At 34.2% G+C, this 18,421-nt stretch overlaps 1 protein-coding gene across 1 annotated transcript; it reads right to left on the bottom strand.

Moving 5' to 3' along the window:
• Positions 1–7,600: 7,600 nt before the first annotated feature.
• On the bottom strand, positions 7,601–17,710 carry LOC112689018. Its single transcript, XM_025562510.1, has 3 exons — positions 17,513–17,710; positions 12,703–12,786; positions 7,601–8,694 (listed from the first exon to the last, which is right to left on the bottom strand). The coding sequence occupies exons 1-3, from the start codon at positions 17,580–17,582 to the stop codon at positions 8,249–8,251; spliced, it is 600 nt and encodes a 199-aa protein (XP_025418295.1). The 5' UTR covers positions 17,583–17,710; the 3' UTR covers positions 7,601–8,248.
• Between the last annotated feature and the right edge of the window lie 711 nt (positions 17,711–18,421).

Genomic DNA, 18,421 nt, shown 5'->3' on the forward strand with positions numbered 1-18,421 from the left:
TGGCATGCTTACCTTAAAGAAGTATCAAATAAAACTATTGAAGATTCCATGAAAGATGATAAAACAGAAAAAACTATTTGGTAACTGAAGAAAATTATATTTAAGTGCAGTAGTAATAAATTATTTTATTTTATCAATTTGTTATTGTACTATATGTATATATAAATCTTATATAACATAATACAAACTTTTACTATATACATTTACAACAATTATTCATATGTTTAATATTTTTGAATTAATATTAAGAAATCAAATATGTTAGAGTATATATTATGTTTAATTAAAATATGGAAAAGTATTTAGCTGATATTACGATAACAGATTAAAAAAATAAATATTGGTAAAAGTTTCTACTTTCATATCCTGGATATTCAATAGAAACTATAAGGATACCTATCTAATGTGATTTTGAATAAGATATGATTCTCAGTATTAAATATATATATATATATATATCTGTTATCGGCAATATGGATAATTCGGGTATTTTGCAAAATGCCTAGGCATTATGCAAAGTGCCGACCCATTTTAGACAATGTAAATAAAACATAAGATTGTCGCGTAACAAGATTTTCAATATTATTTTATAAAATACCTAGGAATTATCCAAAATACCAATTTTTTTTTTTTAGACAAAGTACAAAACATTTTATTATATGTTACATTACATTAAGATTCTTATAATTATTATACATTATTACTCGTACTACAGGCAAAATTTAAAATTACAAAATTGGCATTTTATATGATTATTTTTACATTCATACTATATACATGTATTTCAATAATTTATTCACAAATATAATGTTTAATAATATATTTGGTTAAAAAAACCAGATTTAAGATTAGAAGTTTCTAATATAAAACTTAATATGTAGACTATAATTTCAAAAATTCAAGCCCAAGTTTCCTATTAAAACAAGCAAATTGCTAATATATATTTTCATATTATTATTATTTTTTTACATTTTTTATATATTTAAATATACCTATTCAAAAGTTCTTCATATTTATTATTTGTGGGAGTCGTTAAAAAAAAAAAATAATAGAGTTGGTCGAGAATAAAAAAAGGTTAAAAACACTGATGTATGTCATTGATTGTCGAAATAGGTTTAGTGTTCTTAACAGGATATTGGTAAAATGTCTATGAATAACATTGCGTAGTTAGGATGTAATATGCATTTATTAGGTTACTATTTTTATCAGTATTTGACTCCTTAAATTAAATCAAATAATTTGTTAATATTCTATTGAATATTCTGAGAAGCTTAAGTAGCATTTTCTGATCAAATTTTCATTATTTTATATTAAATTAGTTAAAGTTACTCAATAAAGCATCAAATGATATAAACTATAAGTTACTATATATATATATTTATAAAATAAATAAAAAAATATATTGTATACATTACTTCAACTCACCAACTATAGATTAATTAATTATATAATGGAATAAGATTTCATAATGAAATATTATTAACTTATTTTATGATTTCTGTTGTATAAAATAAAATGGCAATTTATTTATAATTACTCTCAAATGTATACACATGATTATATTAATTTAGTGTTCTGATTAGTTTCTCCTATATTGCAAATATGTGGTTTTCTTCAGTGGCGAACATGGCCAAAATAATTGAATTTAAAAAAATGTATATAATTTAAATTAAATTAACCAACTGTAATACTTGGCCAAAACAAAATTATTATCATTAAAAACAATTGTATTAAATAAAATAACATAAAATATTGAAATATATATTAAGTATAATGAATTAAATTATATTAAACTTAATTTATTTATTTTTAATATTATATTAATTTCTATTTCTATTTTATTTTATGTATAATAATCCGTGCTACGCGGTGGAGTGCAATCTAATATTTTTTCGTGCGTGTTAGGTGGCCTACCGATTTAAATCCACTTGTCGTATACGTCGATTAAAACGAACGTCCACACAAAAATAAATAAAAATACTTAGAAAAACGCCGGCACACTACCTAACCATGACCGTATCATACGGTCACCATAAGAATCCATTTAGTTACACATTTCTCTCCTTTCTTTATCATCAAACTTAACCTACTTAAAAAAAAAATGCTTACATGCTAATTTACATTTGTTTAATTTTCGTCATATTGTTTTTATAATATTTTTTTTTACATTAACTCTGTTCTAGCTTATTATTATATCTCTCGGTTTGTATAATAATGATGAACTAATATTTCTTCTAAAAGTGTCAATACAACTTTTTTGATGTGCCTAGTTCAATAGTTGTAATTTGTTATAACTATTTCATTATTATTTCATCTATTGCATTATTTTATATGTTTGTATAATACTATACACTTCACGGATTGACATAAATATTGATCGGCAACGTCGACAGTGAGTGCGATTTTTAGTAAATAATAAAAAAAATATTAAACCACACATATCCATACTTTAATTTCGATAAGATATAAAAGGCCCGTAACGATTTTCTTTTCGTAGATTTTTCGATCGAGTACGTCAATTCCATGCGTACGAAAACCGTGTGAAATAAAATAAAAATCCCTATTTTATAGTATTTGATTTCATTTGTCTTCAACGGTTCGCGAGTTCTGTTTGACAATTATTTTTTTAAATTTCCGTAACGTTCTTGCGGAAAAATAATTTTGCCTCGGTATCGTATAATGGTTTTTCAAAAACACAATCAATTAAATTATTCACCGACAACAGAAGTCACTCGTTCCACCACCTGTATCTCGTCTCATTAGCGTTCAAGTGCCCCCTCTAACCATTTTTTGAGAGATAAAGGTATAATTTTACCCCCTCAGATAATCCAACAGTATAAATAGCACCTTTTGTTTGTGAGCTCTTATGGATATTATTTAACAATATTGGTACCTAGTACATGCTACCTACAATTTATGTTTATCTAAACCATAAAATGAGTTAAAAGACTTATGTAAAATTAAACAATTAGATATAGTGTATAAAATACATACAATAAAAATATGTTTTAACTGGTGAGGGGGAGGGGTGTCAGGGTTTTGGTAATAATAAATATATTATATTGCCCCCCCCCCCTAGGTTTTTTCCCAGTTACGCCACTGGCATTACGTACGGAATATTAAACGCTTTCCTAGGCGCCCAAACGGCAGACTTCGCAGCGGTTCGCAAAGGTAATCTAATCCGTGCGCTTCAACGCGATTGAATATCCGATACGGTACAACGGAATCCAAATGTGGACTATATGCATATGTACATGCATGGTTCTACGTCACTTTGTACGGTCTGGTAAAAAGGTACATTGCAGAACGCGGACACTTTGTATGGTCGGGTAAAAAGGTACTTTGCAGAACGCGGACACTTTGTACTATTATATACATAAAGTATATATTATAAATATAAGTTTTATACCTAAGTAGTAACTAATAATTATGTATAGTGTTAATTATTAAAATAGAAAAAATAAAAATAAAATTGTTATAAAATATTGATTGTATAATAATATTAATAATAATAATCTAAATAAACAAATAATCAATAATATCATTCTATCATCAAACTACATGTAAAAATCTGTAAATAATTATTAGTTACTACTTAGGTATAAAACTTATATTTATAATATATACTTTATGTATATAATAGTACAAAGTGTCCGCGTTCTGCAATGTACCTTTTTACCAGACCGTACTAAATGTCCGCGTTCTGCATTTTAAACAATGGACAGTACAAAGTGACCGTTTACCGTACAACCATAGGTATACCTAGTTAAGAAGTTAGAACGAAACCGAAGAGGTTTTCCACGTTTCCGTACATAGCACATGCGACATTAAGGTGGATAGCCACAATAATACCAACTAAGTCGGCAACCGGGCAACGGGTAGTCGTTAACAACCAAACGATTGATTTCTGGTTTTTTTTTCTTCTCGTATTGAATCGACGATTGGCCGTGAATCGAATAAAAATTAGTCTGAAAACATTCCGGACATAACGTATTTTCCTTATACGACAGACCAAAAAACCAACAGTCCGGTGTACCGCCCTACCCTATGTGTGTAACGTCGTAATAAATTAAGAATCGTTCTCGTCGATTCTTACTCTTCAACAAACAAAATCCGTGTACTCAAGACGGTTTTCGTGATCGACGTTGATCCTGCGAGCATAACATTACTTACTTTTGATCACAGCCTTCGGGGTTTTAACATTTATTCGTTCGTCAAAATGGATCAATGTCATTGTTGTAATTATTTTCGTTGACGCGCGGAATGCGTCTCGGACGGATACGGCGGCGGCGGCGCGCGCGGCGAAGGAATTTTAACGACGATAATATTATAAAACGATATTAGAATAATGTCGTCCGGGGGGTGAGGGGGGAGGGACGATCCTATATTCATTTCTCGTAGCCGCCGGGTGACCGACCCGGCTATAAAACCGAATCGGCGTCGAACGTATTTTCGTCCGCACGTACGACCCGATAAATAATACCTCGACCGTGGTACATGTCCGGTTTCGTTATTATTATTTTTATTGTTATATGATGTTTTCGTCTTGGACGCGCTTGCACGGTCTTTGTGTGCGCAGCCACGGACGCGGTGACGATAACGTCACGACCCTAAACACCGGACGGGGCACTGCGCGCACGCGTATAATGTATTTCGACGTATATTACGTACGGACGTGCGCGTCAGAAAAATAACACCCGGCCGAAACCTAAGTGTTTTTTTACGTTCGGTTTTAGACACCGCACAACGTCTCTATTGAAAACCCGTTGACCTAATGAATAATATTATTATTACACATCCGATTGGAAACATTCGCGGAAGACTTGAAACGTACGTTACTCACTCTTACTCTTCAACGTTACTCTACGTCCTATCTGGCGTCTGATTCCGTTTTCGTTACACTCTAGACACCGCACGCTCCGTTTCCGGTCCCGTTTCACCCCCATTTCTTAAGTGACATGCAATCGTGACGTAATCAACCCTCGCACATCGAATTCCACGTAAATGTAATAATACCGTTTGATGTAATTGCTCCGATCCGCTGATGCTGTACTGATCAGTACGCTTCCGAAAGATTCGACAGCGTTGAGATGATTCCAAACTTTCGTATTGTTTCAAAAGTATGCACTCCTACCGGTATAGAAAATACAAGTCGTAGTAACGCGTTCGCAATGGTAGGGATTTTCCAGTGGAAAATTTTCATTTTGCGGTTAAAACGAAACCGATAAAAAGTTGTCTACTCAACGAGTTTACCTGAAATAATATCAGTGCAGAACTAATTATGCTGTATTGTATGCAGCAGGTACCAGGCGTGGATCTATAAATGAAAAAAAAGGGGGGGCTAGAAAAGTGAGTCACTGCTATAATTCGTCGCATATGTCGATTTAAACTAAGTCTTTCTTATGCCTAATTTTTTTAATATTTTAAGTACTTCCGTCCGATATGGTTCTACCTAAGGAGGGGGGGGGCTTCAGCTCCCATAGTCCCTCTTGTTCCCGCGCCTGGTTGTCGCATTGTTAGTCAACGTCCATTAGACCGGTTAATCTTATTAAAACAATTTTATTATGTTTATTTTTATTTTCAAATCTGTTTTTTTCGAAACATATTAATTTTTAATAGTGCATTGAATAGAACGTTTTTCCCTCTAAAAAGAATAAAAAATGAATAATTAGTTTTTCGTCGTATAAGAGACACCGCTGTACGTATAGCTTCTATTCGCACTATACGGTGGCCTTGCTGCCTCCTTTGCACAAACACCTCGTGGGAAATGATGGAGAGGAGCTCAAATAACTATGTTTTCTGTTTACAGGTGGCTTAAAAGGTTTTTTACCATGTTAAAGTGAACGTTTTAAAGGTTTATCTCGAAATCTACCGAAACTATACTTATATTTGTGTGTGCGTGTGTATATGTATGTTCTCTCATTGCAAAAGGTGTGTACACGAATTGAAAAAAAAATAAGATACCGTATTTCTAACCCAAGAAACACTTTTGTGTTTTATTTTAAACGGGCGTTATTCAAAATGTTTATAGATAGCTGTATTCAAATACTTATTGAGTACCAACTGATTTGTAGAAAATATTGTATTATAGTATAATGTTCATTAATATGTAAGTATGATCTCAGGTCCGTACAGCCCGTGTATTTTTACAGAGGGCCGGAGATTTCAAACGCTGTGAAATTCGGTATTCGTCAATTGCGCCGCATTTGGGACACTACCTATATAATATACATTTGTTGTGCCGGTATAAAAAGGGTATACATCTATTGCGCCGGTATAAAAAGGCTATATTTAAAAGGTATACATCTATTACGCCCTTATAACAACTATACAGTATAAGTAAAAATCATAATGGCTAAAAACAAAAATTAAAATTAAAATCAAACATCATTTTACATACTTGGTATTTACACTAATATTATAATATATATTTACACTAATCCTACAAATTTTGAAAAGTTCTTAAGTCTAATATTAAAATTAGTTACGTCTATTTTACTATTTATTTTTTTGTCATAAATTTAGAGTTTGATCTATTTGTGATAACTAAGAGAATACTTATTATGATTGTTGCGTTAGATTATTTTTAAAACTTCATAAAAAACAAAAATATTTGGATGGGGTGAATAAAAATACTTCCTAAACGCCGAGTGAAATGCCTCACAGACATTTGTTGTTCTTTCGCCTGATATGTTACATGATGGCCAAAGATACGAGGGAAAAGTTGCATTTTCATCAATTTTGTATCAATGACGTAGTCGCAAAATGTATTAACTCGAATATCGATCGGCGCAATAGATGTACCTATACCTTTAAATTATACTCTTTTTATACCGGCGCAATAGATGTATACTTTTTTCCATCCCATAATTTTTTTTTCTTTACCTGCGATTTTCGGCGCAATTGATATAAAGCCGTGAAATTATACCCGTGGAAATAATTCAAACGAACGTATTATAAGCGTTGCGAGTTTACGGTTATGTTTTGCGTTTATTGCTCGAAATCGCACTGTGTATGTGGAAGAACATTCTCTCGTGGAAATATTTTTAACGCATAATATTACCGTGTACTTAACGCGAGAACGTAAACGCATTAAACGGCAACGCGTTATAATATTTTCCAACAATATTTCGACGTATATAATGGTTCATTGTTAACACCAATTGCGGGCATTAAAAAAACATAACAATACATCGTTTTTTTCCCCCGTTTTTATATTCATATAATACGGATATTCGAAAAGTTTCTGCGGAGAAGTTCATAACGCGACGCAGTCATAATAGTTAACAACGTATAAGCGAAAACAATTATGCAGTCATGTACAATCAGTATCATAGCAACCGAATATTGCGCCAGGAGCGGAACTTCAAAATGCGCCCTTATGTATTTTTAATTGAAAAACATTATAGTTAGGTATAAGATATTATTTTCAACAGTTGACTGTTGAAAATTTTAACATAAAATACAAATATTTCTTTTTTTTGCGCCTCCCCTCTCCAGGAATTTCGTCCTGGATGCGGGAACTTCCCGCCATCCTTGCTGCGGCTCTGTGTACAAGGTACGAGTACGTGTCATTAAAATGTATTGTAATAACTGAAAATTGTTCTTGATTTATACCATTATATTAGAAACAAACAAAAAAAAGTACATATTTTTATATCTATATACGAAATGAAATCAACTAATAACATAATACACTGTACATAAAATATTATCGAACATTAACATAGGCATGCATGCGTATAACACACGGAAACTCTCCACCGCATACTACGTGCAGTACGTCCGTATTGATATTCGATTATCGTTTACACGAGTGTTGTTCGTACCGAGTCGCGTTTATTATTCAACGGCGTGTCGACGGAACGTAATGAACGTGATGAATATTTACATATGATAATGGAAAACCGTTTTCGGGATGCCTGCACCAGCTTCGCGGGGCGACGAAAATAAATTAACGTTTCGCGTTTCAGGCGGACACGACGCGATCGTGACGAACGACGAAAACGGTGGACGTGCGTGCACGAGTTTAGCGAAACGGAACGCACGGACTTATCACTGCGAACGGTCGCCGCTGAGGTGTACGTAACGTTTCCGGAAACGTTTCGTGATCGTCGGGCACGGTGCTCGGGCGGTGGCAGCAGGGACACGCGTGTTCTCGGAAACGTATCCCCGCAGCATGGCGCCCGGGGCGGCAACGCACGTGGTCTCGGAAACGCTGCAGTGGAGTCCGCGACGAGCGCCGATCCTACGAAACGTGCGCGCCGCGGTCGGACGCGTACGCCGTTTTCCCGTTCGGACCGTTCCCGGCGGAGTCTTCGGATCGGCGTTCGCGGGCCACCGCCGGCTGCGGCTTGTACAGCTGTTGGAGGTGCGCCACCGCGTCCGCGGGTCCACCGTGGTCGTCCGCGTGACCCGTCTCCGCCCGGCGGCCGCCGTCGTCCGCCGGCACGTAGCCCGGGCTCATCTGCAACCGCCACGCGTTCAACCAGTCCTTGGGCTTGCCGCCGCCGGCCGGCGCGACCGTCGCGTGCCTCTTGCTGGCCGCGGCCGTGCCGCCGCCGCCGCCGCCGCTCGTCCCCGCGGCCGCGGCCCCGATCGGTTGCGTGTTGGTCTGCGGCCCGAGTTCCAGCTGAAACTGCACGTCCGCGTTCGGGCCCAGCCGGAAGCCCACTCCCAGCCGGGAATCCGTACCTGTTGCGCGAAAGGACAGTGTTAGACAAACGTCGGAGGGTTAAAATCCGCGCGTGAAGATCGTGAAAACGTTTTTTTTTAATTTAATTTTCTATTTATTCAAAAATGTTTAAGCGGCCCAAACGCTCTCTTAAGTTGTTAACGTTTAACGTATGTATGCAGTGTTGCGCGACCCGACGGTCGTCATCAGTTTAACACCAACAGTTATGTATTATGCACATTATTTTATAAAACTATAATTTTGTATTTTGTTTTATTATTTTTTTTTTCTTCGATTAATTAAGTTAAAGAAATATTATAATTGCCTAAAACGAACGGTTTGATTTATATGAATACGATTTTTGTATATATTATACACTTACACAATGTTGATGGGAAAGGGGTCCAAGGAAACAAATTTAATTGAGAGTCGTGGATCAAAAAAGGCTGCGCACCGCTCATATAGCGTTTATATAATTGTCGATATAATACAAATGTTTACAGAGTTATTAAAGATCTCAGTTATTCGATGACAATATGGCGAGAGAATTCAACGATCATTTTAGTATGATTATAAATGTATAAGAGATTTGACGAAAACATGAAACATTCGAGATAGGAGTAATATACATATCTTTAAGCGGAAAATAATTGCCGCGATCCGAATGACACCGTCGACGAAATTTTGCTTTGATATTACATTGTTTTTAATTTCATCTGTACAAGTACATACAGACTTGTTTCATTTTGACTACTTTTTAAAACCGTGTACCGATAATATTGATTAGAAAAACCGATGTATCGGTCGGAGAAGACGAAAAGTAATCTTTGGAAAGAAAAGTCTATGAGTTCGACACAAGTCTTGTTGAAATATTTCACCTTGTACTTGTATTTAAATTGTCTCTGGTTCAATACTTTGTGACAGTATTACAAGATCACACTAAATATGCAGTTGGTACAATTCAATATTACGGTACACAATACTACTGTTTTGATTCAACGCTATTGGTGGGAGCAGACCATGTGGCAAAATCGGATTCTTAGAAATCCTTGTCGGTACGTTTTCGAACAAAAAAATCTATCGCCCGGGTTTAGGAGCCAATTTAATTGTTCCGCTCTGGCTGACACAATAGTTACAGTGTAAGGACGTGTCATTTCTTTGCACACAAATAATCCGTAAACAGATTACTGTGCCTTATGCCGTATGTGGTGGCGGATATGGTTTGTTTCTCCGGGGTGTTGTAGATTCCGCCCGAAATTAATAGGTAAAAACAAGGTCTATGATGAATTCCGCCCGGGAAAATATGTAGGTACATGGGTATAATCAAACCGCACACTCACCGTTTATAACCGCACATATTTATTCTATTGTTAAAAAGGGAAATTTTAAAGGTCGGTAATTTAAAACCGCACACATTTGGTTAACAGTTCCTTTCTCTCTGCACATTTTGCATGTACAGTTCACGTTGCCGGTTTCGGATGAGTCCCACACAAAATCTTTTTTTTTATCCTGGGACCCGCTTGGGATGATGTTACATAAAAAATCGGGGGATATTTTCGTTGTTAACTGTTCGAGCGAGCGAGTGACCCCGCTGAGGTGCACTCATGTTATTTTAGATAAATGTGTACGTAATTGATATATATATAAATTTGTGCGGTATTGAACAGTTTAATTTGGCGAAAATATGTGGGATTAAGATATAAAAGTGTGCGGTTTTGAACGATGACCTGTTTTTGAAAGTGTGCGGCTATGAACGACGCCCAATCAAAATCGTAAGAGATTGGAGATCTAACAATAATACACTGACACATATATACTCTCAACCTGCTCAGGTACAAAAATCGATTTGTAAATTCCGCCCAAAAAAAAAAAAAAATTTTAAACTAAGCTTCCCATGACTGTAATGTTCGAATGAACACGGTACAATCGTCAATCATGTCATATCTTATCAGCTTCGCCACATATTGTGGATCTAATAATTGGAAATATCAGATAGAAATATTATAAATTGTGTTCAGTACACGTCCTAGAGTATTATACGCTTAACAATTTTATATGATATACAACATACATGACTTATAATATGTGGTAATCGTTGACTTAATATATGAAATATATATTTATTTAAATACCTACTTATAAATTATAATGATTAATCTATGTTAAGTCAGTATGATTAATAAGACCAGTTCAGAAATTTGTTCATTAACAGTAAGTAATAAATATATTCTTTATAAACCTATTGGCTATTATATCTATACGGTTTTGATCGTAAAATACAAATAAAAGTAACTTTAAACTTTTAAGCTTCATTAAGTAATACTTCTTACTTATAACTTATAAGTTATATGTAGGATGTATTTATTAACCATCAATTTTTTTCGGGCAGAATTTACATGCATATTTCTTTACCTGTATATTTTTTGGCCGGAATTTACATATATCTTATTTTACCTGTAGTCTATTTTAGGCGAAATTTGCATGCGCCCATTTCTCCTTACAATTTCGATGTGATTTTTTAACACATACGGTATAATACAATACTCTGATAGTCGATACTCGATTGTTCGTATCGAAACGTTGGGATGTAGTGCAAACAAAGTTCGACGGGTGTTTCTACTCATGAACATATTTTTTCTTTTTACATTAATACATAACCGATTTGGTCGTAAAGTCGGACGAAAATACGCAATTTGTTAAATGTTATGTTTCGACTTTTCAATTTTTTTTATAATAATTTTAAATAAAGTTAAATTTGTATTATTAACTAATACGGCGATAGATCTTTGGTGCAATAATTAAGAAAAAAAATATTAACCCATGTACGGTTCGAATGTCATATAACCGAATTATTGTACCATTTACGATCAAGATTACTTTTATGATCTTATTAGATAAAATTAAAAAGGAATTAATAAAAAAATTAAAGCCTTATGGACGTTAATAAAGGTATTTTGAATTTATCAAAAACGTTTTTAATTGTATATATTATATAATGTACTATATAATTACGGTATTGTCATGTTAATTTTTTACGTACGTGTTTTTGGATTCAATATTTATTTTTTATCTTGGTATATTACCTACTATTGTTACAGTTTATTCGACCTGTCAGGTGTCAAATAAGTTAATTAAAATAGTCAAACGAATGTTTATTATGAATAGAAAAATGTCGCACGTGTGTTGGTAGATTGGTTAATTGCGTACACTGTTAATCATGGACACAAATTTGAACATTTGGTTTACTAAATAAGATTTGTATTGAAATAAATACGTACTCTTCGATTGTTTATAAATTGTACATACGTCACTAAACAGTCCTGTCACTACTATTAACGTCTGCGATATTACAATAAACCGTATAATATTGTGCGTACTAAAATATGTCTATTCATTATTATTATTATTCATTCGTTTCCGGCAAGTACAAGTGTTCAACTGCAGTGTAAACTCGACAGTAAAAATAAACGATTGCGATAAACTTATTCGCATTACGTTTAACACTGTAATAAGTTGCATGATATTATTGTTTTAGCACTATTGAAATCCTTGGGTGTTAAAAAACTCATAAATATCTTTGCTGACGAGAATTTACGGTTTTTGTTGAAAAAATAAAAGTAAAACGTAATCAATACACTATTAACCATAATATCAATTAAATAATTCTTGAAACTTTGTGGCAACACGAATATGCGCCGTAGATATTAATTTTTAGTAAATAAAATATTGTCGTCCTTAAATAATAATAATCTGTATCATGGTCGGCGAAAGCTATGGGCAACCTGAACGACCTAGGCGCCTAACTGAAAATTATTATAATAAGTAATTATTATTATATAGATTATATTATGCGACTTTGTGGCTATCGTATTACATAAAAGTAATATTTGATGTTTTTAGAAAAATGCATGTGTCATGTTCAATAGCTATCTCTAACTACGTATTCGGTACATTTTATTTTTATTAATAATTTACTGCGTTTGATATTCTAATGTTTATAAATGGGGTTCTTCGTCATCGATATTTACCTTTTTTAATCGGTGGTATGTTACTGTAGACCACCGACAATAACGATGGGATTTCTTCTGGCACGAAGATCGTAGCGTTGACGTCTGTAAAACATATAAATACAAACAATGGAATTATATTTATTTATTGGTCAATAATAGAGTAGATTACAGTTAACCTATAATATAATTAATAATAATATAAAAAATATAATAATAGGTGTACCTACTCTTACTACAAATAGGTACAATATGTAAGTACGTCGTTTATAATATTATCGATTAATTATGTTTCCAATATTTGTTGATTATTTCTTTAAGATGTTATTTTTCTCGGAACATCAAACTTATGAAAAACTTCAGACATTTTTATGATTTTAACTGTCAGTATTTAACGTTGCAAATTCAATTAACGAATCGTGAAATTAAATTTTATTCAAAATAATATTATACTAATAAAATAATTGCGAAATTATCATTATAACACTGATATCTTGTGGTTTCAATATATATATATATACATTTTTATTAAGTATTAAGTACTAAGTACATAACGTAACAAACTACTGGTTGATAAAGTGGTTTATTTTAACTGCTTTTTTAAATTTTAGTTGTAACTGTAAAAAGTATATTCTAAGCATGAAAATATAAACAGTATCTTGTATACAATAATAATAGATAAAAAAACAAGTTAACATTTAGAACTAAAAAAATCTTAACAATTTTCTTACTGCACGGAAATACGGAACGATAGTTTTAGATTTTGAGCTCTTTAATGAAATAAAAAGAGAAAACATCATACATTAGATTCTCTAGTCGGTTAATATTGCATTTAATAAGGGCCGTGAAACGAATCATACTGTATAATTAAACGGAAACCGTTGCGAAATTTTAATTATTTTCTTCGTTTATTTTCCGTACCCACGGCGTATATTACGCGATAAGAATTTAGAATACTGTATATAACGTTATTCGTTTTCAATGATAATAATTATCATCGTAGAGAAAATACGTGTTCTCGTCGTTATAACAAACACACACACACACATACTGTTGCGCCGTTCGATTATAGTAAGATAATGTGCCTATGCGGATATTGGAAACATTTTGAAATAAGAATTTACATAAATGATCTATAGATACTGTCGTTTAAACTTTTTACACTGAATATGAAACGAAAAGACAATTTTTGACTTGGGTATCGAACTAAATGTAAAGAATTTTTATCTAGCTGTTTTATTTATTATTTGTCGTTGTTTTTAGTATAATCACAAATTTATTTTATTATTAGTCAGTATAGAATGATTATTTCTGGATTACTTCGAGTACCTGTTTTAAAAACAAGTAGATATGCAGATATATATTATTAATATACACGAAAATATACTCGAAATATACGATTCGAATTTTTTACAGTGAAATAATAGTACTATATTTGTTACGAATTATTAGTCCTGTTAATTAGATGATATAATAATAATAATAATAATAATAATAATCACAATCGTTAAATGTGTTTCGGTATGGGTTAGCAAATGACCGAATACTATATTTACATAAATAACACTCGTCGGTTGTTTGTATTCGAATTAATGGTACATATTGTAAACGTGAATGAATAATTTCACTACATTTAGTACGCACATTTTTATTTTTATATTCCTACGTCACGTCACCTGTACTGATGTTACTTTACACATTATAACTATCTGATAACAAATGATTTCAAGGAGAAGTTTTAGAGAGGTTTTTTTTATTTAATGTCGCCAAGACTTTCTTTTTGTTGATAATCTAGTATTTCGGGTTCGTTATTAAAATAAACAGTTTGATGGGAAAACAAATCAAAAATATAAAAATATATATATTAACGCACATGTACGTGTTTCATATTGAATTCAGTGTCACGGCCAGTCTCCCGCTGATTCGATTCAAATCACAATACCTAGTGTAAATTGTTTTTTTTTATTCATTATTCTTATTAAAATATAATAAAATACTTATGGCTAATTCTCCTCTTCGTGAATAAATTACCAACGTTGTACAAATAATATTAAGTTTATGTTTTTCATTCTAAAAAACAAATGTAGAGCTTTTATTAATCTTTACAATACTATATATATTTCAAAAATATAGTATCTAATAATATAACTTGTTTTATTTAATTTGTTTACTGTCGGATTACTGAGGAATGATTGTGATTTGTTGTGGGCAGTGACAAAATACAAAACTTTTAGACCTTGGTTTTGTGCATGACATAGGTACAGTATAGACACGTGATTTGAAAAACCCTCTGTAGAATGACCGTGTCGTTTTTCTATGTAAACGATATTGCGTAAGATATATTTAGGTCATTACTGTGTACAACATTTCATAAATATTAACCACGTTTACGACTAAAAGTACTACGATATTCGATGACTAAGTCTGCAAACTTTGTTCCGCCACACAATTCCATTCGCGTTTCGGATGAATATGTATACTCGTATTATGATCGTTTTTAAAGCGATAGCGAACACGTACTAAAACGATAAACCGTATCATTGACCAACAACTGATACTTTTAACACATATGTCTATAGATGATTTACGTCAGTACGTTATTCCGTCTTATCGAAAAAGGATATAAATCCTGTATTGCGATGCGTTTGCGGAAAAATTCAAAATTAATCCAAGTGAACGCTAGTATGCATTTTACGTGATTACCGGAAAATCGGTCCATCGGAACACGCACCTCGCACCGATTCCACAACGAATACCGATCGGACGACCTGACCCAACCGCGGTACGTTTAAATCTCCCCGAAGAGATCGATTACGTTGTACTCGTGCATTCGTTCGCGCGTACGTTTATCATGGTTTATGAGCGAGACTAGTGTGATTATATAAACGTTGTAATCATATTTCCAATGAGCACAGTCCGTACTCGGATAAACACACAAATGTACAACTATTCTAGCGTTTCAGTATTAAAACGCGCGCGGAGATGATTTAATCGCGACAACAACCATTGCAAACGGAGATGTAGTACAGCAGAGCTGTAGTACGTCGACGGATTTAGCATTTCATCTCCGCTGTCGAATGATCTTCGCAACGATAACTTTTCCACGATCGCGTTTCGTCACCCAGCTTGCGTTCATAATTTTATTTCGCCATTTTCGTATCATTTTTCTTACATCCACGTTTACCCGGGCCGCTGTTTCCGGATGTCTCCGCACACCACGCGTTGTCGCGGAGTCATAGATCTTTTTAGATTTCGTTGACCGACTCGCTGCTGGGACTGGTTCAACGGTTCAACGTACGACATATTTTAACATCGTACGCGCGCGTTTTTCGGGCGCACCGCAGCGGTAAAACGTACGAGACGATTTATGTCCGAGTAATAATAATAATAATAATAATAATAATAATAACGACAATAACGTTTCGATGTTAATTATTACACGCGGCTTACCGGTGTTGAGACTTTCGCGGGACCGTCCGAAAACGTCGTAGTAAACCTGTCCGGTTACGGTGTGCGCTTGAAAACACGCATTCGGACCGAAAGTAACAATCATCCGGTGAACTGTATTGTACACGGCCTTGGCGAGGCGTTACAGTAACGTTATAAATAATAATACGTTTTCGATTTCGTTTTCGACTCGCGTTCCGACGAGGTGCACGAGTTCCAGCGTGTTATTTGTACGCGGCCGGTTCGCGGTGACCTCAATCTATATCCGTAAAATATACCATATACCTACGCGCTCGACGACGGTTTACGCGCGTGCGATACGCTTTCGGTCTTCGGTATCGTCCTGCCGCAACGCTCCGGGTCGTCTGGTCGACGGAAAGGCTTAGGAGACGAATCTTATGTTCGAGGAACGGAAAACCGAATTCGAAAATCGCGGTAAAACGGAATCGTCGTGCAAATGAATTTCGGATAGCTGAAATTTGGATTTTTCTCCCGTCGCGTCATCTCGTGATTCCATAAACATTCGTACATCAAATATTCAACATTTTAACAAGCGACCCAGGCGTTTTAACAATAATTATACGTGACAAACATGACCGGTAGACATTAATACGTTGATCATCGCGCGGTTTTCAAACCTCAAACGGTTGGTGAAAACGATCGTTTTTTTTACATACAGTACGAATGCACATCTCTACGTATTTTGACTGGATTTTAAAATCGTTCTTGTTCGTTTACTTTATCATCGTCAGCACGTTTATATCGGTACGTGTGCATCGATTTAATTTTTTTTTCCCAAGCAAATTGTACACTATATAGCGCGTTTTTCGATTTCCGTCACATAATTTTTAACGCGACAAATAAACATTTTTCACACGTATGAAAAAAAAATCGTTAATTATTACAAAAATGTTCTAAACGCGAGTGTATATTTTTTGATATTCCCGAGCAAATTAATCCGTTCTCGATGTGCAGCCATTATTACTCGGTACTACGCGTAAGTCGAACTCGTGTTAACTAGACGCGGTTGGAAACGAGACGTAAGCCGTATATTGTAATAGAAAAACGCTTTGGCCAAGCGTAAAAAAAAAAAAAAAAAACAATTCCCGTTACGTCCAGTTTTTCGACGTTGATTTTCGCATTAGTATTTTTTCGCGAACTAGGAATTCCACATACCGACAGTAAGTGAAAACTAATGTCGTCTCTAGAACGGAACATAATATCGTGCGATATATGTATTAACCTACTACCAATGTTTTTATAGAATTTACACGTTCTGTGTGCGAGATTAGGCGTAGGTACTACGTGTGCGGTACATGTTAATGCGTATATACGATATATATATGTATATATATATATATATATGTAAATTGTCTGTACTTACGTGTAGTCACGAACAACGCGATCAGTGGCAGCAGGAGACGCGCCAGTGGCGTGGATACTTTACGAACCATCGTGCGAGCGATAAGACGGTCGACTGTCGTCGAAAAATAATAGCAGTACCGTACGAACTCATATGTCCCCACGCAACACAGGTTTTCTCTCGACGAAACTTTCACTTTACCGCGATCGATTTCTTCAGCTTTATTATACGTCCTCTCGCGTCCGTCCGTCAGACATTCCCGACGGCTTCGTACGCGCAGTTGTTGGAAGTGGTAGTAGGTTGTTCCATGTGTTCAGTAGTCATAATTACTTCGGTGTAATATCGTTATTATTATAATGAGCTGTGTCTGCAACGGAATCGACACAGTTATTACATCAACAGTTTATCAGAGGAAGGACAACCATTTTTTTTTCCTTTTTCTAACGGATTCGGTTTTTGTTTTAAAATACAATTCCAATTGAACGGGTGAACGTGCAGTGCACCGCGGCAAATAACGTATAACAATAACGAGCAGTGGAAATATATAAGTGTTCAACAGGTACTTTTCAGGTATTCTCGTTGGACCGTTGTGTTATATTTTACACGGGAAGCAATTTAATTAAGATGTACAATTCATTTGATATTACAATTATTCCTATTTATACTTGTATTAAATATATTTATTTATAAATTAGATAATTATGACCAATTAGATAGTTCGTATGGTAACGAATAAAATACATGTGCAATATGGTCACCGTTTTCCAAGAGCTCTATCTACAGGTATATTATGTATCAATATTTGTATTTAACGATATCGCGCTGTTTACACTATTTGTAAACAGCATACGTTGATAATATCACATTCTACTATCTAGTTAACACATCTGAGACGCAGCATACGAACGATTTACTCCTTGATATAATGTA

The sequence above is a fragment of the Sipha flava genome, unplaced genomic scaffold, assembly GCF_003268045.1.
Source record: "Sipha flava isolate LNK unplaced genomic scaffold, YSA_version1 41_pilon_pilon, whole genome shotgun sequence".
Lineage (NCBI taxonomy): Eukaryota > Metazoa > Arthropoda > Insecta > Hemiptera > Aphididae > Sipha > Sipha flava.